A 27,895-nucleotide genomic window follows, 5' to 3' on the forward strand; every position below is an offset into this window, starting at 1 on the left:
GAAACCACTGCTTTCAAGTTATTTAAGCTAAGACTAAGCCTCAGTGTTCTCATATATAAAATGGGCACAACTAGTGTGTACCCTAGTATTGTTGTGAGGATTAAGTAAAATAATTAATTGAAAGCACCAGGCCTAGTGTAAGTACGCAATAAATGTTACCCATTAGTAGTATATATATTTTACATATATACAGAAATGAAGGACCTATAAACAAAAGACACTGTTTATAAAATTCAATGAATAAAAACATCTTATTTTTGTTTATGTTCCTCTCTTTCTCACTATGTCTTAGTTCCCAAATTTTGATCTATTTTACTTTAAAAGGTACACAGGCTTCCCTCGTAGCTCAGTTGGAAAAGAATCTGCCTGCAGTGCAGGAGACCTCGGTTTGATTCCTGGATTGGGAAGATCCCCTGGAAAAGGAAATGGCAACCCACTCCAGTATTCTTGCCTGGAAAGTCCCATGGAAAGAGGACCCTGTAGGCAGGCCACAGTCCATGGGGTGGCAAGAGCTGGACACAACTTAGCGACGAAACCACCAACCACCACCATAATTTAAAAAGAAAAAGCATTCATTTCTTCTCAGTAAAACCCAACAAATAAATCTCAGGCACACTATCTGGTCGCTATTGAATACAGGAATCTGGGTTAGACAGTCACTGGACAAACTGAGTTCTCAAACTAGTTTAATCACAGCACAGTTAAAACATTAAGAATCAAAAGTCTACGCAAAAAAAAAAATAATGCATAAATCCACGAATGATCAAGACTTGTCATACTACCATTTTTTTCAATTAACTTAAATAAGGAATGAAAAATGCTTAGCATAACTAAGTACTCGCTAGTATATGGATCCTACAGTTATCAGACATCTCCTTCCCTGGTCCATATTTACTCCACACACATACTCACAATAGCATGAGAAATAAATAGGACATACCTACAGATAAGGAATTGAAAGTAGAATTTGAAAGTGGAGAAGTGTTGTTAAGATACAAGTCCCACATATATGATCTTAATCTTGGGGAAAAGCTTTGAAGGGCTTGTAATCCTATTGCTTCACTACATAAACTGTGATCCTACTGTTTACACCAGGGCTTCCCTGGTGGCTGAGAGGTTAAAGCATCTGCCCGCAATGCGGGAGACCCGGGTTCGATCTCTGGATCAGGGAAGATCCCCTGGAAAAGGAAATGGCAACCCACTCCAGTATTCTTGCCTGGAGAAGCCCATGGACGGAGGAGCCTGGTAGGCCACAGTCCACGGGGTCTCAAAGAGTCAGACACGACTGAGCGACTTCACTTTCACTATTTACATGAACATTTGTAAGTTATGGATTTATGAACATCACATGTAAAAACTTTCAATCTGCCATCTACATCAACTTTGAGAAATCTTGATACCAATGTTATGGGTGGTTCTTCTTTGACTCAGTCTTCACTATCTCAAAATCATTATGTTAATATAGGAACAAATATACTGTATACATATTCTGAAATTCATTACAGCTCTTAGCCATTTAAAAAAATTGCCATTAGTCCTACAGCACTCATCATGTAGCTGGATAAAGCACTGCTGCTGCTGCTGCTGCTAAGTCGCCTCAGTCGTGTCCGACTATGTGTGATCCCAGAGACAGCAGCCCACCAGGCTCCCCTGTCCCTGGGATTCTTCAGGCAAGAACACTGGAGTGGGTTGCCATTTCCTTCTCCAATGCATGAAACTGAAAAGTGAAAGTGAAGTCGCTCAGTCGTGTCCAACCCTCAGCGACCCCATGGACTGCAGCCTACCAGGCTCCTCCGCCCATGGGATTTTCCAGGCAAGAGTACTGGAGTGGGTACCATTGCCTTCTCTGGGATAAAGCACTAAGTGGTTTTAGAAGTACTACAGTCTACCTTAATTCTTATACCCTAAGAAGGGCTTCTGGCTCACATTTTCAAAATAATTTACAATCTCTTTACATAAAACTTATAACCTACATTATTCATAAAATGAACCACAAATAAAGCATATGTAAACGTGTACACTGTATATGTTAAGTATTGCAGCAAAAATATTTGCGTCTAATGTGCGGTTTAGGAATGCAAATAAAATCAGTTCAAGCAACATCTGACCATGTTACTTGGGAATGCAAGCACTCTCAAAGGAAAGCATAATTTCTGGAAATTTCATCAAACATTTTAACCCAACTGTATACTGAAAAACATATTTTTGATTGCAAAAGAATGATGTAATCCAAGAAATGGTTAAGAGGAAATGAAAACATTAGCTATGAAAGCCGTTAAGAAATCTGTGTGGTCTGGGAAAAATATGATTGAAGATTTTCAGAGTAGTACATTTTCACCTTTAATTATACCATTAACAGTTATGTACCTTCATTCTTTTTTGACACTGTAATTTCTTTATTTTCACTGTTGCTGGGTTCTTGGGGCCTCAAATGGAGGAAAAAATTTTAAATTGGGAGGACTACAGTTACTTATGCTTTTAAATATAATCTTAGAAATACTGACCAAGTGTTAGTTAAACAAATTAGTATACTGGAAGTGCTTTCCCGCTTTTCCCTCAAATTAATAAACACACCTAACTTTAAATATAATCAATTTGTTTCAGGTTCAGTATGACCTTATAAGCATAGTTCTCCCTAATTTTAAGTTCATAGCTTTGGTTTTCTCTTAATATGACAAAAAAAAAAAGGAAAAAATGGTTGGGGGGGTACCCAAATATGTGTGAATATATCAATGTCTAGATTTCTAGTTTAGTAAGTTCCAAGATTTTTTCAGAAGTAACTTATTCAAAAAACTGAATAAAAAAAAACCCACACAGAATCCATAAAAATATGAATTAAAGGACTCCAGGTTGAAATAAAAACGTATAGTGGCATTAACATAATTTTTCGAAACTGGACAAACTACTAGGAACTTTTCCAGAGACAACAGGGGCAAAAATTTCCCTTCGGGCCACTTAAAACTGCACCCACAAGAATCAACTTTCAGACATATGGATCCAGTTCAATTGCCCGAATGCTTTGTTTAGGACTTTCTCTGCACGGAGTATAATTAATTATTGATGGTCATTTTCTCCTGTACCTCCTGAAGAAAACCTTCTCTCCCACTCACCTTTCTTCCACTAAAGTCGGTTTAAAAAAAAAAAAACCACCAACCAACCAAAGTGTAAAAGCCTTGAGCTGTGTGTGCACTGGTGGAGTGACCGATCCTCCAAACGAAGTGGTGTGGACGCCTGCACGCTCTCCCGAAGGAAGGCCTAGCCTCCATCTGGCTAGGTTCCAGGTCACAGAACCCCCAACTCGCTACAGCTGGGCCTGTCTCTTCCTTCCTCTTTCACCTGCCAGCTGCTGGGCTGTTGACTAACAGCTACTGAAATCGGGCCGCCCCCTCTGGGTCCCGGGTCCCGGAGGAGTCACCCCAGCAACCTGGCAATGCCGATAGAGTCTTAATGCGTGGTCCCCGCGCTGCAGTCCAGCTAACAGCACCTGCGAGGCCGTACCGGCTTCTCGCCGCCACGCTCTCAAAGCTGGGAGGCAAGCGACCGAGTTCCAGCCCCCGGACGGTGGGTGCCCCCTTCCTCGCAGCAGCCTCTCCCCGGGTGACAGGGCTCTGACAGCCCCCAGGAGGGAGCCCCCAAAGGCTCCCTGTGCCACGGGCAGCCGCCTCGCTTTCCGAAAAGCTCTCTCGACTCCTCCGAAGTCGAAGCCGCAGCCTCCCCAGGCTCACCTTTGCGCTGGAGGCGTGCAAGGAGTCTCGGGGAGACGGCACCCCTGTACAGAAAGCAAACATTGTGAGGAGGTGGATTAACCCGCAACACCGCGAGGAATCCGGGAAGCCGGTCGCTCCAACACCCCAGGCCAGGAATCCACCCCCTCCCCAATTCCTCGGGCTGGGACCCTCCCCCGCACCCCTCGCCCCTTTCCAACCCGAGGACGGAGGTAGAGCCCCGAGGGACCAGTCCACCTCCCACCCAGGCGAGGAGAGCGGCTCAGGGGCAGGGGAGCTTGCACCCCGGCCAGGTTGCTTTGTGCAGAGCTGTCACCAGAAATCCGCCGCTGCCCCCACGCCCGCCCCCGGAGCCGCGCGTCCTCCCCGCCCCCCCCACCTCGGAGCACAGGCGAGACCGAGCGCGCCGCCCCGGGCTGCGGGCGCCTCTCCGGAGCCGCGCGCTGCGCGCACAGGACAGCAGGATCCGCGCCGCGAGCCGCAGCCTCAACTCGGCCGCTGCCGCCGCCGCCGCTTCCGCCCCTGTCACGACGTGACCCGTGGTGGGAGGAGCCGGCGGGACCGGGGAGGAGCCGGGTCCCCGCCTTCGCCTCCGCCGCGCGGCTCGCCCCGCCCTGGCCATTTCCGCCGCTGCGCAAAGCCCGGGCGCCTGGGGAGGCGGGGCGGGGTTTGTGCGCCGCGAGAGGGGCGGGCCCGGGGGCGGAGCTGAGTCGGGGGCGCGGGTCCCCAGCCGGTGCGGCCCCTGGGGCAGCGCCAGAGTCAGCGGCCGGCGGGCGGACAGCGCACGAGGTAGGGGCCGCTGGGCGCGGAGGAGGGTGCGGTGACCAACGGGCACTTTGCGAGTGTGAGTGTGTGATCGGAATCGGGAACGGGGCACCCCACGGTGTGCGCACCGCCCGGCAATCCGCGCCCTGAAATGGACTCAAGGAGCGCAGTGTTCTGAGTCCCTGATTAAAGTGACCTCCAAATCACTGTCGGGCATGGTTGATTTTAAGAAAAGAGAAGTACTTGCCAGAATAACGAGTGATGCGCTGGGGGCGGGGAAGTGGGAGAAATGGGGTGTTGTAAATATCCTGTCTTGCTCCATGGTAAATGCATAGGTGTATGCATATGTAATAGGAAATCACTGAGCCACACTCTAAAAATTTGTGCCCTTGAGTTTAAAATCTTCAATTTTAAATTTACTTCAGTTTTCTAAATTCTACAATTTACCAAAATTTTTAAAATAAATTTACTGAATTTTACTAATTTTAATTTAGGAAAATTTAACTTCAATTTACTAAATTTTCAGTTTGCTAAAAATTTTAAAATAAATTTAAAGCAGAAACATGGTTTTATCAAAAAGGTGAGGAGGAAACCAGACTTGGGAGAAGACCCAAGGAGATTTGTGCACATCTGCTATTTCTGTGTATGGGTAAGAATGATTATGAAATTAGCCTGTCCTGGTTCTTATAATTTTGCACTTTTATCTTGTTATAGAAGGAAATTTTTTCTTTCTCCAGAAAGGGATGTGGACAAGTTAAGTACGTGTTGAGAAGCTATGAGAACGGCTAAGAAATGACTAAATTATATTCATGATACCAAGTCTTTGTGAGAGGAATATGTGTGTTAAGTTGCTTCAGTTGTATCTGACTCTTTGAGACCCCGTGGACTGTAGCTCACCAGGCTCCTCTGTCCATGGGATTCTCCAGGCAGGAATACTGGAGTGGATCACCATTTCCTTCTCCAGGGGATCCTCCTGACCCAGGGATTGAGCCCAGGTCTCTTAGGTCTTCTGCACTGGCAGGCAGGCTCTTTACCACTAGCGCCAGCTGGGAGGAGAGGTGGTTGTTGTTAGTCACTCAGTCCAGTCGGAGCTAAACTATTCCAGGCTGCCCTTGTGCTTAGTTGCTCAGTCATGTCCAACTCCTACAACCCCACAGACTCGAGCCTGCCAAGCTCCTCTGTCCATGGGATTCTCCAGGCAGGAAGACTCAAGTGGGTGGCCATTTCCTTCTCCGGAGGATCTTCCTAACCCAGGGATAGAACCGTGGTCTCCTGCATTGCAGGCAGATTCAAAGAGAATATTGCTTTTGTCAGTCAGATTCTTTACCGACTGAGCTAGAAGGGCCCAATAGGTTGGCCTTGTTCCATGATAAAATGCTTCCCTTTTAGAGAACTGTTTTAATCAGGCTCAAGTTCAGGTGTCAAAATTTGTGGCTGAAAATGGAAATGGGAAAACTACAACTCGCTTTTCTGTACACAATATAGTCAGATACTCCTCTCACCTCTCAGAAGACTCAAGGATCACCTCCTGACATGTCAGGGCCTTTCAAAAAGCCATTTGTTAACAAATGTTGGCTGGAAAGTGATTTGTGTTAATTCCAAGGGAGGTGCCTTCTCCGTTTAATCCTAAGCACACTGAAGCCCAATTTGTCATAAAGGGAACTTTTTCTTGAATAACTTCTTTTCCGTGATGTTTGCTGTTCTCACAGATGAATCATTAAATTAACTCCACTAAGATTAGCCTGCTAGTGTAATCCAAACCAAATTAGTTTCACTAATGATTCAAAGGGTACGTTAGAACTATTGTGTTGTATTGTCCTTATGTAACAAATTTCATATTGAAAAGACAGACATTTTCCACATACCTTCAGGTAGATTTGCAGTTATGCTCACATGTCTTTTTTCCTTAGTTCTCTTTGTAAAGGAAAAAAAATTAGGAACAAAGAGTATTGCTCATCATCCAGTTATACTAAGGGTTAAATTGAAACCCCCTGCAGAGAGTGATATTTATTCACCAAGTGTTTCAGGACTTCAGGAAGGAAAATAAGAGTGAGGCATTATGTGTTTTGGATCAATGGCCCCTAGATAGCATGCTTCAGGGAGAATTATACAGTGGTCCCAGATTCCTGCAACTTTTTGTACACAGAAATCACTAAAATCATTAACTTGAAGTATCTGTTCTTTGTGATTAGCAGTAATCTTTTACCAAGATGTGTGCTAGACTATGGGCTTCCCCAGTAGCTCAGCGGTAAAGAATCTGCCTGCGACACAGGAGCCACAGGAGACGCAGGTTCAATCTCTGAGTGGGGAAGATCCCTGAAGGAGGGCATGGCAACCCTCTCCAGTATTCTGGAGAATCCCCCTGGATAGAGGAGCCTGGCGGGCTACTGTCCATAGGGTCACAAAGAGTCAGGCACGACTGAAGTGACTTAGCATGCATACGCACGCTAGGCTACATATTTTTCCTAGTTAAAAAAAAAAAAAAAAGATCTTATGTATACAGAACATACATATTAGGAGCATTTTCCCGGAGCTATGCTCTGAAAGGCCGTGCCCCTGAAAGACTCTCTCCTAGGCTATTGTCCTCAGTGAGGTCCCCAAATAAAATTGAAACTCATAACTCTTAGGTTGTGTGTTTTTCTTTAGATCAACACCTTTGTATGCATTTTCCATTCAAAAAAAAGTTTAAGAAAATTATTTGAAAATGCAGACTTGTGGGATAGAGGTGGGATACTGAATCCATGCATCTGCTTTTATTCCTTCCTGAAACTCCACCAAAACAACAACAGGATTTTTAAAGGCATAAAGGAAGGACAGAAGAGAAGAATAAAATTTCTAAATCAAGAAAGCAGATGGACAAGTGGTGAAGGATTTTGCAGACTGAAGAAAGCTAAATTCTAAACCAGCAATGGGGAAGCCAATGAGCAATCCTCTTGTAGTGTAGAATTGCCCAGTGCTCCCAAGTTAGCAGCACCAGGTATCTCTGGGAAGTGGAAGGGTCTGGTCTAAATTAAGGCAATTGTTTGAAATTTTGATTCCTGAAAAGCTAAGTTCCTGATCCCTTCCCCAACTTCCTGCTCCTCTCGGCATCAGCAGATGTTTCGGGGTTTATTCCCTGGAGAGGGTGCAGTCTTTGGACTGGGAAGATACAGTTCACAGCTGGGGATGGGAGTACCATACTGAAAGTACAGAAATTAACTGAACACAAGCAAATGAATGCTGGCACCTTCTTCCGTTTTTATCCTTTTCTCATGGGCGGAGGAGCCTGGTAGGCTACAGTCCATGGGGTTGCGAAGAGTCAGACACAACTGAGCGACTTCACTTTCACTTTTCACTTTCATGCGTTGGAGAAGGAAATGGCAACCCACTCCAGTGTTCTTGCCTGGAGAATCCCAGGGACGGGAGAGCCTGGTGGGCTGCCGTCTATAGGGTCGCACAGAGTCGGACACGACTGAAGCGACTTAGCAGCAGCAGCAGCAGCATGTGAGTATAGAATCACGGTCCCAAGGACTCAAGCTTTCAACAGGAATTAGAAGGTCCATTTATGGAAAGTCTTAAGTCCAAAAAAATAAAGATCATGACATCTAAGTTTCCAAATGATATCTGCTCACATCATTCTACAGTAAAGCTTAGAGTCAGTAAGCTCCATCCACAAACTTAACCTTGTAATCAGCTTTTTGGTATTTACTCTTAAATGTGAGTAGGTAATGGGGCTTCCCTGGCTGCTCATTGGTAAAGAATCCACCTGCCAAGCCGGAGATGCAAGCTCAGTTCCTGGGTCAAGAAGATCCCCTGGAGAAGGAAACAGCAACCCACTCCAGTATTCTTGTCTGGAAAATTAAATGGACAGAGAAGCCTGGCAGGCTACATACAGTCCATAGGGTCACACATGACTGAGTGACTAAGCGATTGCTAGGCATTTAAGGGCAATCACTAGTTTGGAAGACAAGACAAAACCAACAGAAAAAGTGACTCAGTAACAAACCATGCAGGTAAATAAAAGAAAATATTATAGCCTTTCTGTACATAAAATTAAAATAAAATGAAAAGAGAGCATCAGAAACAACAACAAAAAGGAGCTCTTAATAAGTAAAGACTTCAAAGCAGGAAAGAAAAACTAAGTAGAAAAATAAAAATAAGGTGATCTCTCAAAAAACAGGGCAAACGGTGAAGAGCTGGAAAATAGAAAAAATGTGCGCGATTTACAGTATTGGGTCAGAAGATTTTACTGCTGTTGTTGTTCAGTCTCTCGGATGTGTCTTACTCTTTTGGGACCTCACGGATTGTAGCCTGCCAGGCTCCTCTGTCTATGGGATTTCCCAGGCAAGAATACTAGAATGTACTGTCATTATTTCCTTCTCCAGGGGATCTTCCCAATCCAGGGATCGAACCTGTGTTTGCTGCACTCCAGGCAGATTCTTCACCTCTTGAGCCATTTGGGAAGTTCTACAACCACATAAAAGGGGTCTGAGAAATAGAAACAGAAAAAAAAAGGGGAGGGATCAAAATCATCTGAATAATTCAAGACTTCTTCCAGAATTGCAAAATATGAACTTCCTGATTAAAAGAACTACACCAAACAGATGTAAGTGGACCCAGAGTAAGGCACAGAATTATGAAATTGCACAAACTAAGGGACAAAGAAAAGCTTTGAGAGAGAGAAAAATATTGGCCACATCAAAAAAACCATCAGAATCCGAATGTCTTTGAATTTAAGCATTAACTCTGCAAGGTAGATGATAAGGGAATGATTTCTTCAGAATTGTGAGTGAAAATGTTTTCCACCTGAGAATTCTTATGCAGCAAAACTACACATCAAGGATGGGGAATGCTCAGTGGCCCAGTCACGTCCGACTCTTGGCAACCCCATGGATTGTAGTCCTCCACGCCCCTCTGTCCATGGGATTTTCTAGGCAAGAATACTGGAGTGGGTTGCCAGTGGGTGGGGAATAGTATGAAGATATTTTATATATGCAAAGTTGCAAAAGAAACCCTTTCCTCCCATACACCCTTTCTCAGAAAGCTGCTGAAGGTTATACTTTACCAATGTAGGGGTGATAACAAAGAAAAGTGGGGGATAGCCAATTAAGGAAACAGGGGATCTAGCACAAGATAAAAAAGAAAGTTTCAGGATGATGGTCAGGAAGGACCCCAGAAGGCCAGCTATGTACCAGGAGAAGAGAGCACCCACGTATGAAGGCTCTTCTAAGATGACGTTGATAGGATATCTGATAACTGCAGAGACTGACAGTGTACTGATAGGAGATTGGGAGAACTTAGTGCTGAATTAGTAATAAATACATAGAAATTTTATAAATGAAAAAGCCAGACGGTTATTAACTATAGATTTAAAAGGTTGCACAGGAAAGGAAAAGTAATCATAGAATTCTACATGGCTTAGCTGAGAATAGTATTTATCTAGTCATTGTAATGTATACTTGAAATACTTAATCACAAATATGCTATGTGTGTATGGATGCAATAGGAAAAATGAGAAGGTGATGTGTGTGTGTGTGTGTGTGTGTGTGTTGGCAAGTTGAAAGAGGGCTAAATGCTGATATTTTCTAGATGCTTCCTAGACGTGAAAAATTAAGATACAAAATAAGCATGATATTTGAGTCATATTTTGAGATATATGTCAAGATTCAGCTAAAAGAACTAAAGATGGTTGCCTCTCAGAAATGGGGACCTGCTTTCATAACTCTGTTGAGCTCTGAGTTGTGTACAACATAACACTGGTTAAAAACAATAAGTAAACATTAAAAGAAGTTTTCAAAATTAAAGAATGAGATGTTAAAGGGACTTCCCTAGTGGCTCAGTGGTAAAGAATCTGCCTGCCAATGCAAAAGAACGAGATGTTAGGAAAAGTTCTCAGCTAACAAAAGTTATACTGCCTGTTTATTTTTTTATCCTCTCTCTCTTTTTAAAAAAGTTAAACTCTTTTACTCTAAGATGTAATTCAATTTATTTAAAGATCTTTCCTAATATGGATTATGAGGTATGCCTAAACCATCAGACTCACTGAAAAGTAACTTTCATGTGGCTTTTCCTTGAATATTGAAATATTTTTTTTAAAGCTACACGGCTGAAAATATTAGGGTTTTATTTCATTTATCATAGAATTGAAATGCCCTTAAATGACAGCATTACAGACATTTTTCATTTTTAGGCACTGGGGACATTTGTTTGTGAGCCAGAGCCATCTACAAAACCATGGCTGATACAAGAGCGGTACTTGACAGTGAAGAGTACCCAGACACTGAGGTTCAGAAAGACCGGGTGCTGACTCTGGAAGAATGGCAAGAAAAGTGGGTGAATCACAACACTGGATTTCATCAAGAACAAGGACATCAGTAAGAAATGTTTATATTAAATGTGGGTCTATAACAGAAATGCCCCATCAGAAACTGACTTTGGAAATAGAAATAATAATATAGGTACACATTACTTGACTGATTTTTAAGATGCACAGGTTTAGTTTTTCACATTTGAGCATCTCTGAAGTCAGAATGCGTCTGTGGCATGTCATGGTTTAATTGACAGTGATATTTCTTCCCGTGGAGTATAAATCATGGTGCGACCTACAGTTGATGGCATCTTCAATTTTTGAAATATGTCTTTCTTTAATCCCCTGTAACATCTATTCATTGGTCATGTGTGTTTATACATACCCAGATGCTCAAGCTATGTTAATGCTGCTATCTCTTTATACTGAAAAGTAATGGTGGTATGACTTCGCTTTCCAATAGCATATGTCCAAATGTTAAAGTACTGTCTACATGGTGGAAGAAGAGAAGTTGAGAGAAATTAATGTGAGCTACATGCTGAGCAATGTAATGGTAGTCGAAGTCAGCTTTGAAGCAGCAGCAATAGACGATGGCCCATTGCCAAGTAAAGTGGTCGTGACAGATGTTCCTTCGTCCAGGCAGCCACCCTGACTGCCCAGGGGACACTGTTACTATTATCACGTTTGCACACTGAGTAATAGTTGGGATATCTCCCAGAACCATTGTATGAGTTCTCTCTGTCGTGTAGCTGGCTTTAGAACATGCACACAGGTGGTGGTGGTGGTGGTGGTGGTGGTGGTGGGTGGTCCGACTCTCTTACGACCCCATGGACTATGTAGCCTGTGTAGCCAGGCTCCTCTGTCCATGGGATTCTCCAGGTGAGAATCCTGGAGTAGGCTGCCATTCCTTCTCTATCACATAGGTATACATTTTTAAAACATAGCAACTAACGAAAAATAAAATTTTGTTTTTAATTACTAACCAGGAAAATCCCAGGTTTGGGTCAGGTTAACCCCTCACTAGTTACATGACTGAGCAAGCTGCTTAATCTTCCTGTTTCTTCATATGTAAACTGGCAATTTTAATAACCAAGGTTCTCTACTGAGTAAAAGTTGTTGGGAAATATTATGTGAGATAATTCATGAAAAGTACTTAGCGTTATATGATTGTAGTCCTTTCCTCTGTGCCTTGGGCTAATTAAAACATTTTTTTTTTTCTTCTCAGGCTATTAAAGAAGTATCTGGATACTTTTCTTAAAGGCGAGAAAGCACTGAGGGTATTTTTTCCCCTTTGTGGAAAAGCAGTTGAAATGAAATGGTATGAGCAGATAAGCATGAACATCCTCTCTTGTCTTGATGATAGATACTATGGGTGAATATTTAACAGGATGTGAGTTTAAAAAGTTCCTTTCTCAGGAAATGTACAGGGATTCTATATTTAGTAGACTATTACTGACGGCTTCATAGAGGTAATATTCTCAAACAGTGAAGACACTGCCGAAACAGAGGGGTGAATTTGTCTTTCTGTATTGAGTTACGAAAAAGAATTAGTTTAGAACCATTGAGATGGGAGAGGGAAGAATGAAACCAGTCTTCCTTCTTAAATCTCCTTCACCTTTGTGCCTGGTTTGGTTTTTGTAGGTGTTTTAGGAATGTGGCTAAGTTAATTTTAGATATTTTAAATAGAGGTGGACAGAAAAATGAATTACTGCTTTTTGGCAAGAATGCGTATAGTCCACAGTTCAACTCAACCCTCCCCTCCCTCAACCAGCACGTAGGAGTTTTTGTTTTCATGAATCATTGCTAATAAAACCAGTGATAAAGAGTTTCTTGTGAGTAGTTCTCTGTGAAAAGAATTCACTTGAATTAACAAGCCACCCTCACTATGGATTACCCTAAAGTCACAAACCTGACAATTAATTCCTATACAGAATTTGTTGTGATGATTGATGTACAGATGCTATCTTATGTGCCAAGATGTACTATTCATTTATAAGCATGAACGCTGAGAACTTTGATCATCAAGCAGGAAAGAAAAATAAAATACATGAAAGCGATTAGTAAGTGAAAAATACGGTAACTTAAAAATGCTCTGTTCCCTATGTAAACATAGGTGACCAAACCACAGAATCTGTATGCATTGGGAGTGGATTTCTGAGTGGGGACAGTGACATTTTTTGCAGCCTGCCACCGCTCCCGCAACTTGTAGCTGAGAGCTTTTGCGAGTGGCTGCTGTGGCTTAAAGAGTCTGCTGCTGCTGCTGCTGCTGCTGAGTCGCTTCAGTTGTGTCCAACTCTGCGCGACCCCAGAGACGGCAGCCCACCAGGCTCCCCCGTCCCTGGGATTGATTCTCCAGCCAAGAACACTCGAGTGGGTTGCCATTTCCTTCTCCAGTGCATGAAAGTGAAAAGTGAAAGTGAAGTCGCTCAGTCAGGTCCGACTCTTAGCAACCCCATGGACCGCAGCCTACCAGGCTCCTCCATCTAGGTGGCCACAAAATTGAGAACATTACATCCTAACTGACTGACTGAATCAGACAAGAGAATTACTTTGGAAACTACCTGCAAGAAAAACATTAACTCTATGAACAGATCGTCTTATTGTCATAAGTGTTAACAACCTAGTTCTAGCAGAAGCTTGGAGGCAAAATTAGAAAACAGTATAAGGAAACAGCCGATTAAATGTGATTGCTGAAGGTTCCTTTAGACTTCAGGGTCTAAAGTCATTTGTAATAAGAATTCCAGAACTAAGCTACTGTAACTGTATGGGCTTTCTAGGTGGGTCAGTGGTAGAGAATCTGCCTGCCAATGCAGGAGACATAAAAGAGGAGAGTTCGATCCCTGGATGGGGAAGAAACCCTGGAGTAAGAAATGGCAACCCACTCCAGGTTACCTAGAATGTTCCATGGACAGAGGAGCCTGGCGGGCTACAGTCCATGGGGCTGCAGAGAGTTGAACATGACTATTATTGTATAAAAGTTGTTATGTTAGAGGATTCTTCACTTACGTGATAAATTTGTGTATTAAAGGTCTGTACAGGTATCCAATGTGAATAGATAAACTATTAGCTGAAACTCTAAAACATTAACATTAAGTGTTTAGGACATTTGCTTAGTTTTGGGGTTTTCTTAGGGCCATGCATTACGGTATAATCCAGTCTGCATGAATCTACCGTAGGCTATGCTTCATTTTTCCACATGTAAAAATTTGTACTTTTTGACTTCCCTCACCCATTTCACCCATCACTCACCCCCAGCCTCTGGCAACTACCAGTCTGGCCTCTGTACCTATAAGCTTGTTTTTGTTAGATTCCACATGTAAGCGAGATTATATGCTGTTCTTCACTGATTCATTTCATTTAGCATAATACCCTCAGAGCCCATCCATGTTGTCATAAATGTCAAGAGTTCAATTATTTATGACTGAATAATATTCCATTGGGACAGTAAAGTTTTTTTAATGTGTACCCCAACTCCCATCCCCATAAACTTCATGATTTTATTGCATGATTTTGCATGGTGCAGTGGTTTTTAAGAAGGCATGTATTGCATTATAGCATAAATGAGTTACGTGTTTATTTAATGTGGCATAAAAATCAATATTGTACCTGGGTATTTGTGCCACTAGTATTGTTTTCTCTGAAGTCTAAGATCCCAAAACTGAATTCTGTAACCATAAAGCTAATCAGGAAAATACTAGCTATTTGCGTATGGTAATAAATTTCTGGATAGGGTTTAGTGTAGATAAGTGGAAATTTTAACATTGTTACAGAAATGGATGTACTCTAGTACTGTATCTGTCAGCCCCATGTGGCTATTTAAACTAAATCACACAAGCCACGTCTCAAGGGCCCTCAGCTATGTGGTTAGTGGCTGCTGGATTGAACAACACAAGTAGAGATTCTCTCATCACTGAAAGTTTTAATGGACAGAGCTGATTTCGAGAAACTGAAAAGCATATCAAATTCATAGGATGCTGTTAAATCAAAAACTCTTCCAATCCAGTCCGTTTGTAGTAAATCAACATTTTAAGGTATAATTTTCCAAGCTTTTAAAATTTCCCCGAGGTCCTATAAACCCTTTTCTCAGAACTCCACATAGCATAGGGTTTGAGAATATATAAATTGTATTACAGAGAATATACAGAGAATATAAAAATCTGCTTGCTATGGATCTACACGTTCTGTGAAACCCTGTGAGTCTGAATTCATACAAATCTCTTAAAATTAAGGAAAATATATGCTCATTGGTGTATACCCTTTTATTTAGTATTGTACTCGAAAGAAAACTTTTAAGTGTAATTATATGATTTCATGCAGGTTTGCAGACCGAGGACACAGTGTAGTAGGCGTGGAAATCAGCGAACTTGGGATACGGGAATTTTTTATGGAGCAGAATCTTTCTTACTCAGAAGAACCAATTATGGAAATTCCTGGAGCCAAAATATTCAAGGTGTGTTTTGGTTTGGGCAAATATTATTTCCATACCCCCCCAAAAAGGTTTTTCTCAGCATGAGTAAGTGAAGGCACTATACACATCAGATGACCCCTCTTAATCTTCAGATTTACCAGGACTTTGTATAGCATAAGGAACATAAAAAGATAGACCATAGCTAGATGTGAACAAATAGACATGAAAAGCCAAGATCAAAGCTTATTTGTTATATTTTTGGTTTGGGTTTGTTGGCTTTTTAATTTATCAACATATGTTTCTGAGAACCTGTCAAGTGCCACACCCTGCGTAAGACACCGAAGAGATGAAAACACAGTCCCTGCTCTAAAGAATCGCTTAGCTTAGGAGAAAAGAGAAGCATAGGAGATTGTTTGTCATACAGGGAGCTCAGTGAAACGACTTGGGGTATTAAGCAAACCGAGAGGGAAGTTTCCTAATCCAGCCTAAGGGGAGCTTCCTGAAGTGTGATGACAGGACTGGGACAGGCAGGGTGTCAGGTCAGCCAGCTCAGATGCCCTGTGAAGCTGGTACCTCGTTCTGCACCACAGGGTTTTAAGTAGGAACGTGACAGCTAGGATTTCTTTTGCAACCAGCTACGGTGGCTCAGATGGTAAAGCATCTGCCTGCAATGTGGGAGACCCAGGTTCAATACCTGGGTGGGGAAGATCCCCTGGAGAAGGAAATGGCAACCCACTCTAGTACCCTTGCCAGGAAAATCCAATGGACAGAGGAGCCTGGTGGGATGCAGTCCCTGGGGTCGCAAAGAGTCGGACTGAGCAACTTCACTTTCACTTTCACCCTTGTAGCCTCAAGGGAAGTGAGTTTGAAGGGCGGTAGCCCCCTGGCAGAGAGACCAAATAGGAGGTTGTGAGCAGTGGTCCAGGAAAGAACTTGAAGGGCTGCACTAGGAGAGCGATGGGGTGCTTAGAGGAACAGATGGCTTAAAGCTATGTTTAGGGTGTCACACTGGGAAGGCTTTGGTGATTAACTGAATGGGAATCCAGAGAGTGATGAGGTTACATCTCCAGCTCAGATGACTGGTTGGATGGCAGAGAATAAAGGAGAAACAAGTTGAACAGCAGAGAAAATGAGCGTTGTTCTGGAGATGATTAGTTGAAACGATGTGTGGTATGATAAGGAGGTACTGGCAACTGTCTCCAAAGCGTGGGGGAGCATCTGGGCTGGAAATGATAGATTTGAGAGTTGTCTTCTGCCTGTGACCAGAATGATCCAGTGAAACTGCTGCACTAGCTTGGAATAATAATGTGGAAATAAACAGAATCTACCCGAATGAGAACAAGTAGAGACTGTTTGTTCAGAGGGAGTGAGCCAATTGCATTTGGCAGAGGCTCAAAGCCTGGCAGTGGGGTGGGAAAGCTTCCTGGTGAAAGATGTGAAGGCTTCAGGTGCGATCGGCTAACTTGGAGCAGCACCCCGGTGACTGCTTTGGGAAGCGTGTTTGAGTTGGAAGAGAGGGGGAGGAAGGGTGGTGTTATAAATCATGGAGGATGGCGGTCAATTGACCACCGTCCTGCAGGGTTGTGGTTTGACTTCCCAGGCTGCTTGCTGCAGAGGCCATGGGTCCGAGTTCTCTTATCAGACATGAGTTGTTGGTACGTGCAGTCTGGCCACTGTGTGTTTGTACATTCAGTCTCTCGCAAAGTACTCGCTTCTAAAGACTGAAATTAATCCCTCAGGTCAGTAGGAAGCTTGAGAGTACTTTTTTTTACAGCTTCCTCCCAGGTCATTCTTAGATCATCTAAGAATCCCAGTTGCCTCGGTCCAGAGAAGCTAGTCCTCCTGGGGGCCATGGTTCTCAGCCCCAGTTGCTGCTGCTGCTGCTGTCACTTCAGTTGTGGCTGACTCTGTGTGACCCCATAGACGGCAGCCCACCAGGCTCCCCCGTCCCTGGGATTCTCCAGGCAAGAATAATGGTGTGGGTTGCCATTTTCTTCTCCAATGCATGGAAGTGAAAATTGAAAGTGAAGTTGCTCAGTCACGTCTGACTCTTAGCGACCCCATGGACTACAGCCCACCAGGCTCCTCCGTCCAGGGGATTTTCCAGGCAAGAATACTGGAGTGGGGCGCCGTTGCCTTCTCTGTCTCAGCCCCAGTGGCACCTTTCAGATTGTCTGTGGATCTTTTAAGATTCCCAGTGCTCAGGCTAATTAAGTCATAACCTCTAGAGGTGGGGCCTGGCACCAGGTCTCTGTAAACCTCCCCAGTGATTCCCATCTGCAGCCCGAGTTGACATTCATGGGCTGTTCTCCTGACCTCTAGACAGACCCCTCCTCCTTGTGTTTCCAGACAGGTCTGCAAAGACCTGCGCTTCTCTCATCGTAGCCTCTGTTGGCGCCTCATTTCAGAATAAAATCCAGTATTTTCAGGTCCTTCAGTACCTCTCCTACCCTGCCCCTCCCCTAACCCCAGGCTCCTCACCGCCCACCACCGTGACGTCAGCAGATGCATCTAGCCGGTTTGTCCTCGGCCGCCTTTTGTTCCTCCTTTCCCCGAGCTAGGGCAGTGAAGTGAGGCCCCGCTCTGTCCGCTCTGTTCCCACAGTTCTGGGCACACAACCAGAGGAGCACAGCCCATCGTGTACCGTGGTGGCTCTCTGTTCCCACGCCTCGCTGCCCCACCAGGCTGTCCTCACCGGGGTCAAGGCCTGTCTCAGATTTACTGCAGTCTCTAGAACCCGGGCTAATCCTGTCCGCTAGACGCTTGGGAAATAAATGCTGGTCGGCCAGTGAAAGAAAGAGAGAAACTGGGGGGTCAGCAGAACTGCGCTTTTAGAATGTCTGCCTGGTAACTGAGCAGTCTGTGTGCTCGTCTTTAGGGAGTTAAAATGTCAAGACTCTGCTAAAGGAAACCTTGCTAAAATTTAACAAGTTCCAGAGTGAGTAAGTGCTAACTGATCTTCAGGGTTAACCAATATCTGATTTTCATTTTTTTTTTTTGAGTTGATCCCAAAGAATCCCATACTGGTTTTTAATTTTTCTAAGTGCCATTATTTTCAGTTAAAAAATATTTGCGAAAGTTGCAAGGTGCAGGAAGTGAGAGGGGAAAAAATCGAGAGGAACTCACCGAAATGATTGAAAATCACTGTTCAGATGGTGGCAGGCAGGTTTTTTTCTTTATTATGTAAATTCTTTATAATGTGGTCCGTATTTATTTTACAACCTAAAAAATAAACACTTAACAAATGGTGTGTAAAGATGATTTGCCATGAAATTATGTCCTTTATGTTTAATTACATATTCTTTCTCTACTACCTATGCTATGTTTTGTCCCCTTTTTCTTTTTTTTTTCCTCTGACCATTCAGGTACCTCCTAATAAAATGGATTTTTTATTTTTTACTTTTTCATTGCAGAGTTCTTCAGGGAACATTTCATTGTATTGCTGTAGCCTTTTTGATCTTCCCAGGTAGGACTGATGTCTTCCTCTCCACTTTTAAAAATCTGAGTGTTTGCTAGACAGTCATGAGGTAGGTTAAGAATCTTTTTATCACTTCCATCCAATTTGCAGTAGCATCCATGAAGCATTCATTTGAGTCTGTTCTGCATCTGTTTTTACTAGAGCCTACATGTCTGCACACATGATATCTTTGTCCTTGGGTAACTTCTAAGCGCTGGAAAAATTATTTTGATCCTAGGAAAGTAGGGAAAAGGAGGGGGAAGAAAATGTCTTCCACTTCACACCTGTGTCTGTAATGGAAATGCATTTCAGTCTCAGATGGACAGAGGAGAGATCTCTTCTGAGAGTTCCTGATACCTGTTCCAGGGGCTGAGAGCAGAGTTGTTGCAAACTGTCCCTTGTGCTTCCTTTATGCTCCCAAGTCCAAGCTGCTGCCACCAGTGCCTAGAATTAGGCGGAAATGGACAGCTGCACACACACACACACACACACACACGTGTACACACGTGTCAACACATCCCTAGAGATTCTGAGGGAAAGCATCTGTGAGATCCCAGTTCCTTAACTGCTGGTGAGGTTCCAGCACATACCGTGGGGAACCCTGTCTTGTTAAAGATTCGGTTTCTCTTACATAATTTTTTTTTTCTTTTTCTTTCTGGTAGAGCAAATATTGGCAAATTTGACCGGATTTGGGATAGAGGAGCCTTAGTCGCTGTTAATCCAAGCGATCGCAAACGGTTAGTGATTTGGTTTCTTTAATTATGTTATTTCCCCCTCTCCCCTTTTTAGCCTTAATTCAGTATCTCATACTTTTTCTGGTTTCTAGAAGATTCCTAGACTTTTACTAGTTTGGAATAGCTTGTTGTATTTGAAATTAGAAGACCTGTATCTAACAGCATCTTGGTCTAAAAAGTATAGGATTTGGTCACGGGGACACAGGGGCAAGACTTGTGGCCCTGTCACTTCTAAGCAGTGTTACTCTCGTCAGAACAGTCAGTTCCTCTAAGCCTCAGTTTACTCCTCTGTAAACCTGTAATATTTCTACTCATACCACCCTCCTCACTTCCACTGATGCTGCCAGCTAATAATATTTGTTGGCTTGTTGCCATGTGCCAGACTTTGTTGAAATTCTTTATGTCGACCAACAAGTTCATCCACAAAGTAGCCCTGTGAGGTATTAGGCCATCATTATTCCCATTTTACAGATGAGGAAAGTAAGGTCAGAGAGGTTAAAAGTTATATGTCCACAGGGTAGCAAGCAAGTGCATGACAGAATTGAGATTCAGGGACTTCCCCGCTGGTCCAGGGATTAAGATTCCACACTTCCACTGCAGGAGATCCGTGGTATAGGAACTAAGATCCCACACGCTTCACAGTGCAGCCAGAAGATAAAATAAAATAAATAAAAATAGTTAAAGCCACGCCCATGCCTTGGCCCCCTCATATGGTTGTTGTGGGAATGGAAAGAAATGACACGTGCAGAAAGTGCCGTATCGACCCTAAATGACAGTTTAAATATTAGCCGTTACTGCATTAGGGTTTTTGATCTGGATATTTTGAGTGGTCTTTCATCTGAACCTGGTCTTATTAGAAAATTAAACTATGAGAAGCCGTACTGAGTGAAATGTGATCTTTCCTGTGTGCTTTCCAACCCAGATGTCATTCACAGACTCATGTGGGTATGGCACATAAATATTGAATTATTTAGTTTTATGGAGGCAGACTCATAGCACGTGGCAAACAGTGAAATGAAATCTCAGATTTTAAACGTGAATTGTTTGACAAATTAGGCTTGTTGCCACACCTCATCTTTTTTTAATTAGACCATGCCACATCCTCTTAATATGTCTTTTTCCCTTTTCTTTCTGACATTGCGCCTCTCTTCTTCCTTCTCTGGGACCCTTCCCTGCCTCACATGCTTGAAAGTCATTGTTCCCTGAAGGACCATCCTTAGTGGGACTGTTCCTGCCTCTCCCCTGTCCGCCCTCCTTCAACGATTGCTTCAGCTCTCCTGTTACTGGAAACTTTCATTCCAGTGTTCAACAAATACACGTTAAGCTCCTACTGTGTCTAAAAACACACGATATTGGGGAAATAACTGAGCAAGCGCACGTTGGTATTGGCCCTCGTCGTTTCTGTATTTCCAGTTCTGTTCTTTTCTGAAAGCTGCTGTGGAAAAAACCCAAACAAACTTTTTGGCCAACCCCAAATAAATATAAAATGTTAACGCACAGTAAGTGAGAGTGAAGTCACTCAGTCGTGTCCGACTCTGCGACCCCATGGACTATAGCCTACCAGTCTCCTTCATCCATGGGATTCTCCAGGCTTCAAGAATACTGGGGTGGGTGGCCATTTCCTTCTCCTAACTCATAGTAAAAGCTTAATAAATATGTGTTGAGTCAATAATTGAGAACAAATTAGACTCAAAGCCAGGGAAATGCAGTTTCCCAGCAGCCACTATTGCCTCCTCCGTCCTAGAAATGAAGGCCTTCCAAGTGGCCCCTGAACTCATGGTAAGAAAGAGTCATGAGGCTCCTCTGGAGCTCTTAGAGAATCTAGTTCCAGTTTGGCCGTGGACCCTATTTCTGGTGCCCTTCTTCTCTTTTCTTCCCTTTCAGCCATCTCTATGTGTGTGAGAGTGTCTGTGGTCACAGCCCCAAGAACTCCTGAGAACACTGGCCTTTGTTTCCGGAATAACTGTTTATTTTGAGCCATTGGACAGATCCACGACTTTATCTTACATTTAAGATACTTAGTGCTTTATCCCAGTTCTGCCCTCAGTACTGGGTGTCTTCCTGCTGAGATTACATGTGGGTGAGAACTGCTGTGTTTTCTGCTGTGACTCTTAGGCCTTTTGTCTGACATCAATCATATCTCTCATTTTTCTGAATTTTTGGAAACGAGTTGAGAAAGTCTGCATTCCAAGAAGAAAGATGCTGGTGGGCCCCAGACACCCTGCCGAACCCGTCTGACTCATCACTTAATGGGAACAGCGAGTTCTTCCTTCTTAAAAATGATAATCGTAACGTTAAGACAAGAAGGTTTCTGCTCAGAAGTTTGCTTAGGGCTGGTTCTTTCACATGCGAGGAAGAGCGACCAGCTCAAACCAGCTCGAGGTTTAGGGGAGTTTATGTCGTGGATGCCGAAGGAAGAAGTCACTGACTTCTTAATACATACTGTGCTTAATACAGGTGCTTACAAGTACATACCAGTGCCTTTCTATGCACTTTCTATGTGTGAGCTCACTGAATCCTCACAACCGCCTGTGCGTTCAGTGCTAGTCTTATCCCCATTTAACAGATGGGGAAACTTGAGGCACAAAGGGGCAAAGACTTCGTCAAGCTTACACAGCCAGTAGGTGGAGAGGTTGGACTTTGAGCCTGGGGACCTGGTGGAGCCTGACCTAATCCTCACCCTGGACAGCCTCCCTGATTTCTCCCAGGGCTCCGGACAGGACCCGGTGGAAACCCGTATGCCAAGCGCCAAAGCACCTTACCCAGAGCTGTGCAGCCTGTTGGCCTCTGTCTGTCTCTCTCACGGCCACTCACCTCCTTGTGTGCATGTCCTCTGTACTCCTGCCTCAGCACTCGGCTTTCTCCACTGACCACTCCTGTTCACACGTATCTGACTCACAGCCCTTAGCCTTCTCAGCTCCAGCCACCGCCCGGCACAGCAACTTCAGTGTTTAGTTCAAACACCACAGCAAACCACCAACTCTTCTTTTTTTTTTTCTTGTAAACTTTTTATTTTATTTTAGGGGCTTCCCTGGTGACTCAGTGGTAAAGAATCCACCTTTCGATGCAGGAGACACGGGTTGAGTCCCTGGGTCAGGAAGATCCCCTGGAAAAGGGAATGGCCAACCCACTCCAGTATTCTTGCCTGGAGAATTCCATGGACAGAGGAGCCTGGTGGGCTATAGTCCATGGTGTCGCAAAGAGTCAGACACAACTTATCCACTAATAACAGCAAACAATATTTTATATTGGAGTATAGCCCATTAACAATGTTACGATATTTTCAGGTGGATAGCAGAGGGACTCAGCCATACATATACATGTATCCATTCTTCCCCAAACTCCCCTCCTGTCCAGGCTGCCACATAACATTGAGCAGAGTTCCCTGTGCTATACAGTAGGACCTTGTTGGCTATCCATTTTAAATACAGCTTGTGTCCATGTCCATCCCAAACTCCCTAACTATCCCTTCCTCCATCCTCCCCCTCTGCCCCTGGTAATGGTAAATTTATTCTCTTAAGACTGCGACTCTGTTTCTGTTTTGTAAATAAATTCATTTGTATCGTTTCTTTTTAGATTCTGTAAATAAGGGATGTCATAGGGTATTTATCCTTCTCTGTCTGACTTACTTCACTCAGTATGACAATCTATAGGTCCATCTATGAGCAACTTCCCTTTGGATCTAACTCAGTTTCCCAGTGGAGTCATCTGATTGGTCAAATTCATCATTCTGTCTTCTGATTGGTCTGCTGATGGGCCCTGTTAGCATCTGGTCCCCACTCCGAACCCATCAGACACGGCTGGGAAGTGGTATTGCCTGCCGCCCAGGACACCTGCTCCAAAGGACAGTTGCAGTAGCACTCAGGGGTCATGCCATACTTGCAGAACTTTAATGTTCTTGAATTTTGACCTGTTTATCAGTCTTGCATGCAGGCGTGCTAAGTCACTTCAGTTGCATCTGACTCTTTGTGACCCTATGGACTGTAGCCCACTGAGCTCCTCTGTCCATGGGATTGTCCAGGCAAGAAAACTGGAGTGAGTTGCCACGCCCTCCTCCAGAGGATCTTCCTGGCCCAGGGATCGAACCTGCATCTCTTATGTCTCCTGCACTTGGGAGATGGCTTCTTTACCAATAGCGCCACCTGGGAAGCCCATTTATGAGACCTCTCCAGCTAAAAAGAGGAAAGGGGTGGTTTTGTGCCTCTTATCTGAGCCCCTGGCGACCACCCCGTCACCCAGAATATTTGTTAGTCTGCAGCATCCCCGGCCGCACAGCAAACCTACTGACTCAGTCTTGGGATGACTGACGCCCAGGCATCTTTTCTTCCCATAGATGCCCAGGTCATCTCGATACGAGCCTGGTCTGGGAACCACTGCCCCAGAACTGACAGTGCTTCGGGAAATACATGTTCAAAGCTGACCAGCCTCCAGGGTCCAAGTCACTCTGGAAGGAGCCTCTCCTCCACTTTATTTGATGTCTTCTGGTCTGAGGGGCTCCTTCCTGAACCCAGCTTCCTTTTTTTTTCCCCCCGGTCTATTCCCCGAGGCATTTGGATCTTAGTTCCCCTATCAGGGATTGATCCCACGACCCCTGCTTTAGAAGTGCAGAGTTTTAACCACTTGACCTCCAGGGAAGTCCCAAGAGCTCCTTTTGATTCCCATCTTCTCTATCTCTCAGCTTAGGTGGGTAACATCATTTGCTGAGCCCATTTCTGGCTGTTTAGAATAAGACTCTACTTCATGTGATTTTTCGGAGAATTAAACTCAGTAACAGATGAAAGGAAAGCTGGGCTTCCCTCCCTGCGTCTGGTCTTCCACAGGCCTTGACTTTGTAAAGAAATGTAACGCATGCCTTTTTGTGTTCTTTTCAGCTACTCGGATGTAATGCTGTCCCTGACGAGACCTGGGTTTCAGTACCTCTTGTCTGTTCTTTCTTACGATCCAACTAAACATGCAGGTAAAGTTTCCTTTTTGTTCTTTTTCCAGTTGCCTTGTTTCCTGATTTCTATGACGGGATAGCATTATTTTCTCCTACTTTATCTCATGGGAGGCATCCTGCTTATATACATGAAGTCTGTGTCAGCCATGATGGGGGGGTGGGATGCCTTGGGCTGATGCCAACAAATACAAATACGTCTTCATAGGAAATAGGGTGAGACGCGCACGTGGGAAGGTAGGAGGTGGGCAGGAAAATCTCTGAACTATTCCTGCTTTTTAATTGCTGGAATTTTATAATTTATTGCATGTTAAAAATGTTCTCGTTCGGTCACTAAGTTGTGTTCGACTCTCTGTGACCCCATGGACTGTAGCACGTGTTAAAAATAACTATATTTTTTGAATGTGTAAAAGGGATGTTTTCTTCTGGATTCATTTAAATGCGTTTGAACATTAACACTTGACCTTTTAAGTCATGGCTTTTCAGGAAGAAGTGAAAACCAAGTGCATATACTTTGAATTTGTAAACATTCCCGTTTTGATTTTTAATGGAGCTTTTTAAAAAGTGCCTTGTTTTATACATATTAATGTTAGTGGGTTTTTTTTTTTTCTGTTTGAAGAAGTCAGATCTTGAAAACTCATTAAAAGATGAGACCTACTGGCTATAATTAAGTCTGAGAACAGTCAGATGGAAATAAAAACTAAGGGAGACAGATGTCAGCCCTGCAAATGTGATCTGGCAACTTACCGACCAGAGAGATGTTAATACACCTTTCGTTTGTGTGTTGTGCGTGGGCTCAGTTGTGTCTGCTCTTCGCGACCCCATGGACTATATAGCCCACCTGGTTCCTCTGTCCATGGGATCTACCAGGCAAGAATACTGGAGCAGTTTTCTGTTTCCTCCTCCAGCGGATCTTCCTGACCCAGGGATGGAACCTGTGTCTTTTATGTCTCCTTCACTGGCAGGCAGGTTCTTTACCACTCTGCCACCAGAATGTTATTGACTGAGCCATTTCAAAATTCACGTACATAGCAAATCGCCAGCCACAGGTGTTAGTTTCAGCAAAAATCCCCCAGTCAATAATGTGTTAAATTCCCTTCCTGAGCAGTAGGCCTAAGGAAGGGCCTGTGGGAAGAAGACAGAGCAAGCTCTGTCTGGGGTGGAGGCTCAGAATACCTTCTAGAATGGGGAAGAAGCTGTTTCCTTTAAAGTGCCCGCAGCAAAATGGGCAGAGTGTATAGAATGAGGGACTGTGCATGGTCGAAAATCTGTACTCTGGAAGCAGCAAGTCCCAGGGGAATTTGTGCATGAACTCCACTCTCACATCCCTTTTCCCAAGTCCCATGGCTGACTCAGCATCTCATGGAAGCTGGAGGTGCGCGTCTGCCGTTACCAGTGGTTAGCTGGTCTTTGGTATAAGATGTGCAAAATAAGAAGCAGAAAAGGTGTCCCATCCTCACCTGTTTGGATAATCGAGTTGTATGTGGAATGAATATCCCTAGGTCATTGGGAATAAGCTGAGAAATGGGCCCTGAAGGTTTGTTTCTCTTTAGAATTAGATCTGTAGAGCTTACTCTTCACCATGCTTCTCTTTTACTTAGGTCCACCGTTTTACGTTACAGATGGGGAGGTTAAAAAATTGTTTGGTAAGTTATAGATATGTGCTATAACTTTTTAAGTAAAGTCAACAGTTTTGAGCTGTTAGCAAACCATTAATATCTAAAGTACTTTCAAGTCCAAAACCATTTTATTGGAGACTATTTTAATCCCCCCCAAAGGGACCCATCTCTGTAATATGCCTTTTTAGCTAAATGGTACGTTTATGTTAAAGACATCTCAATTCTTCTAGAGAGATTGTATATTTATTTTAACTCTTAGGAGTTAAAAAAATTATAATAACCTTCAGAGTTGAGAAAATGTACTCTTAGTATTTCCCCATTTTCATTAAAAAGAAAGGAAAAATCTTCAGTACACACAGTTTTTAAAAATCACTTGATGTGTTTTTGAAGAATTGATTGTATTCGTCATAAAATTTTAACTTGCCACTTTCTTTTTGTTTCAGGTTCAGTATGCAATATTCAGTGTCTAGAGAAGGCTGATGTTTTTGAAGAACGACATAAAAGTTGGGGAATCGACCAGATTATTGAAAGGTTATATCTATTTACAGAAAAGCAAATGAGACCTAAATAGAAACAAATAATATCAAAATGTTTTTGAACAATTGAAAATTGTGCTAAGGCTTGAAAATGGGTGACTTTGGGGGGAAAAAAATTGTTCGCAAATCATACCACAGATCTTTGCTAAAAAATGCTTATGACTTTTTAGAAAAAGCACATATTTTGGAAAGGAGTGTATGACTGGGAATAAAAGATTATACTTGTATGTCTTACAAATTGTAAGAATTTTTTACAATCAGCATGTATTACTTATATAATTAAAGAAAAAAGAAATGCAATGTATGTAACAAATATAATAGAAAAAATGGTATCTTTTTGAAGTTTAGAAGTATTGAAGAGATGTAACACTTTTAATAGGGTTCAAGGTAAAAGCTAACCATCTAAGACATTATAATAAAACATTAATTTTTACTATAAACCGTCAAATTGTACTAAATCCTAGCATTCCTTTTCACATTTTTCTTCTTATATAATTTTATATGTGACAGAATGAAGAAAAAAAATTTTTAACTATGAAATTGACCACTCTATATGGAACAAAATATTTTTTTCCCAAACTGTAAAAATAAATTATTTTTAGAAGTTTTTTTCCTGTGTTGGGCAGGTTTCTCTTAATTTCATCTTGTTTAAATGATGAAGTCTTCAGAAGTGAAGGTGTACTTAGGGCTGGGTTCGTGTCTGTTCATTATGAAATTTTAGATTCAAAACTTTTTATTTTTCAGTAACAGTCACATTTTGTTAAATCAGACATTCCTCTCTTACTGCACCACCTAATACCTAAACGATTTAGCTTGTTTAGCTCATTTTAGTAGGCTGGGGTGCATTATTAAAATTATTTACTGGTGTGTGTGTGAAAATTTGAGAAGTGTTGACATTTCCAGATTCTCATTTCCAACCATACAGCTCCAGCTCATTTTTCTGTGGGTGCTCGAAATGTTCAAGCCTCTACCACTTACCCCTTACCACTTACCCCTCACTGCCGATCCCTCACCACTGGAGCCGAGCACGTGGTGGGGCACAAGTTTATGAAATTAGATAGGCGGGTGAGTGCTGGAGGACAGGGTACCCTTGGGGGAAAGCAGAGCTGGAGACGTCCCCTGAGCCCAGGTCGGGTCCAGGGACGGAGATGATGGAGACCTGCCTATTACAGAGGTCCCCCAAGGCTGGCCTGAAGCTTAAAACTCACCAACCCAGGAGGGGTTCAGGCTGGCATTGGTAGCGAGTTTTGTTTCCTGTGTGCTCACAAGCCCGAGCTAAGGTGCCTACTGTCTGCTCCTTCTCGGTTCAAAGGTTGCGTCTGTCCTCCTGGACTGAGATGCTTCTAGTCTGTGCCACTGGCTCTCTTCCTGCTTCTCTGATCGTTGTCAGGTATGCTGTGCGATACAACTGTGTCCTTGGACTTGTTCT

The 27,895-nt window shown here is 43.3% G+C and overlaps 2 protein-coding genes across 5 annotated transcripts in view; one reads left to right on the forward strand and one right to left on the reverse strand.

Annotated features, from left to right (window-relative positions):
* Positions 1-4,330, reverse strand: part of KDM1B (lysine demethylase 1B) — a 42,934-nt gene extending 38,604 nt beyond the window's left edge. The window contains exons 1-2 of one of the 2 annotated variants that reach the window (XM_069563316.1): positions 4,105-4,330; positions 3,726-3,769 (exon numbers count right to left, since the gene is read on the reverse strand). The gene's annotated coding sequence lies outside the window, so the exon portion shown is untranslated. Of the gene's footprint in view, positions 1-3,498; positions 3,770-4,104 lie in introns of both variants that reach the window. The other variant, XM_069563317.1, reaches the window with a different exon arrangement.
* Positions 4,119-27,075, forward strand: TPMT (thiopurine S-methyltransferase). 3 transcript variants are annotated; one of them, XM_069563338.1, is made up of 9 exons: positions 4,119-4,514; positions 10,660-10,843; positions 12,002-12,094; positions 15,094-15,226; positions 18,598-18,650; positions 19,304-19,378; positions 24,247-24,332; positions 25,913-25,957; positions 26,374-27,075. In XM_069563338.1, the coding sequence occupies exons 2-9, from the start codon at positions 10,704-10,706 to the stop codon at positions 26,499-26,501; spliced, it is 753 nt and encodes a 250-aa protein (XP_069419439.1). In that variant the 5' UTR covers positions 4,119-4,514; positions 10,660-10,703; the 3' UTR covers positions 26,502-27,075. The 3 variants fall into 3 exon arrangements, with proteins under 3 accessions (XP_069419439.1, XP_069419440.1, XP_069419441.1); XM_069563339.1 differs by having other exon boundaries at positions 4,308-4,514; positions 10,643-10,843; XM_069563340.1 differs by lacking the exon at positions 4,119-4,514 and adding an exon at positions 8,853-9,075.
* The last annotated feature ends 820 nt before the right edge of the window (positions 27,076-27,895 follow it).

Source organism: Ovis canadensis, chromosome 20, assembly GCF_042477335.2.
Source record: "Ovis canadensis isolate MfBH-ARS-UI-01 breed Bighorn chromosome 20, ARS-UI_OviCan_v2, whole genome shotgun sequence".
In the NCBI taxonomy this organism is placed as follows: domain Eukaryota; kingdom Metazoa; phylum Chordata; class Mammalia; order Artiodactyla; family Bovidae; genus Ovis; species Ovis canadensis.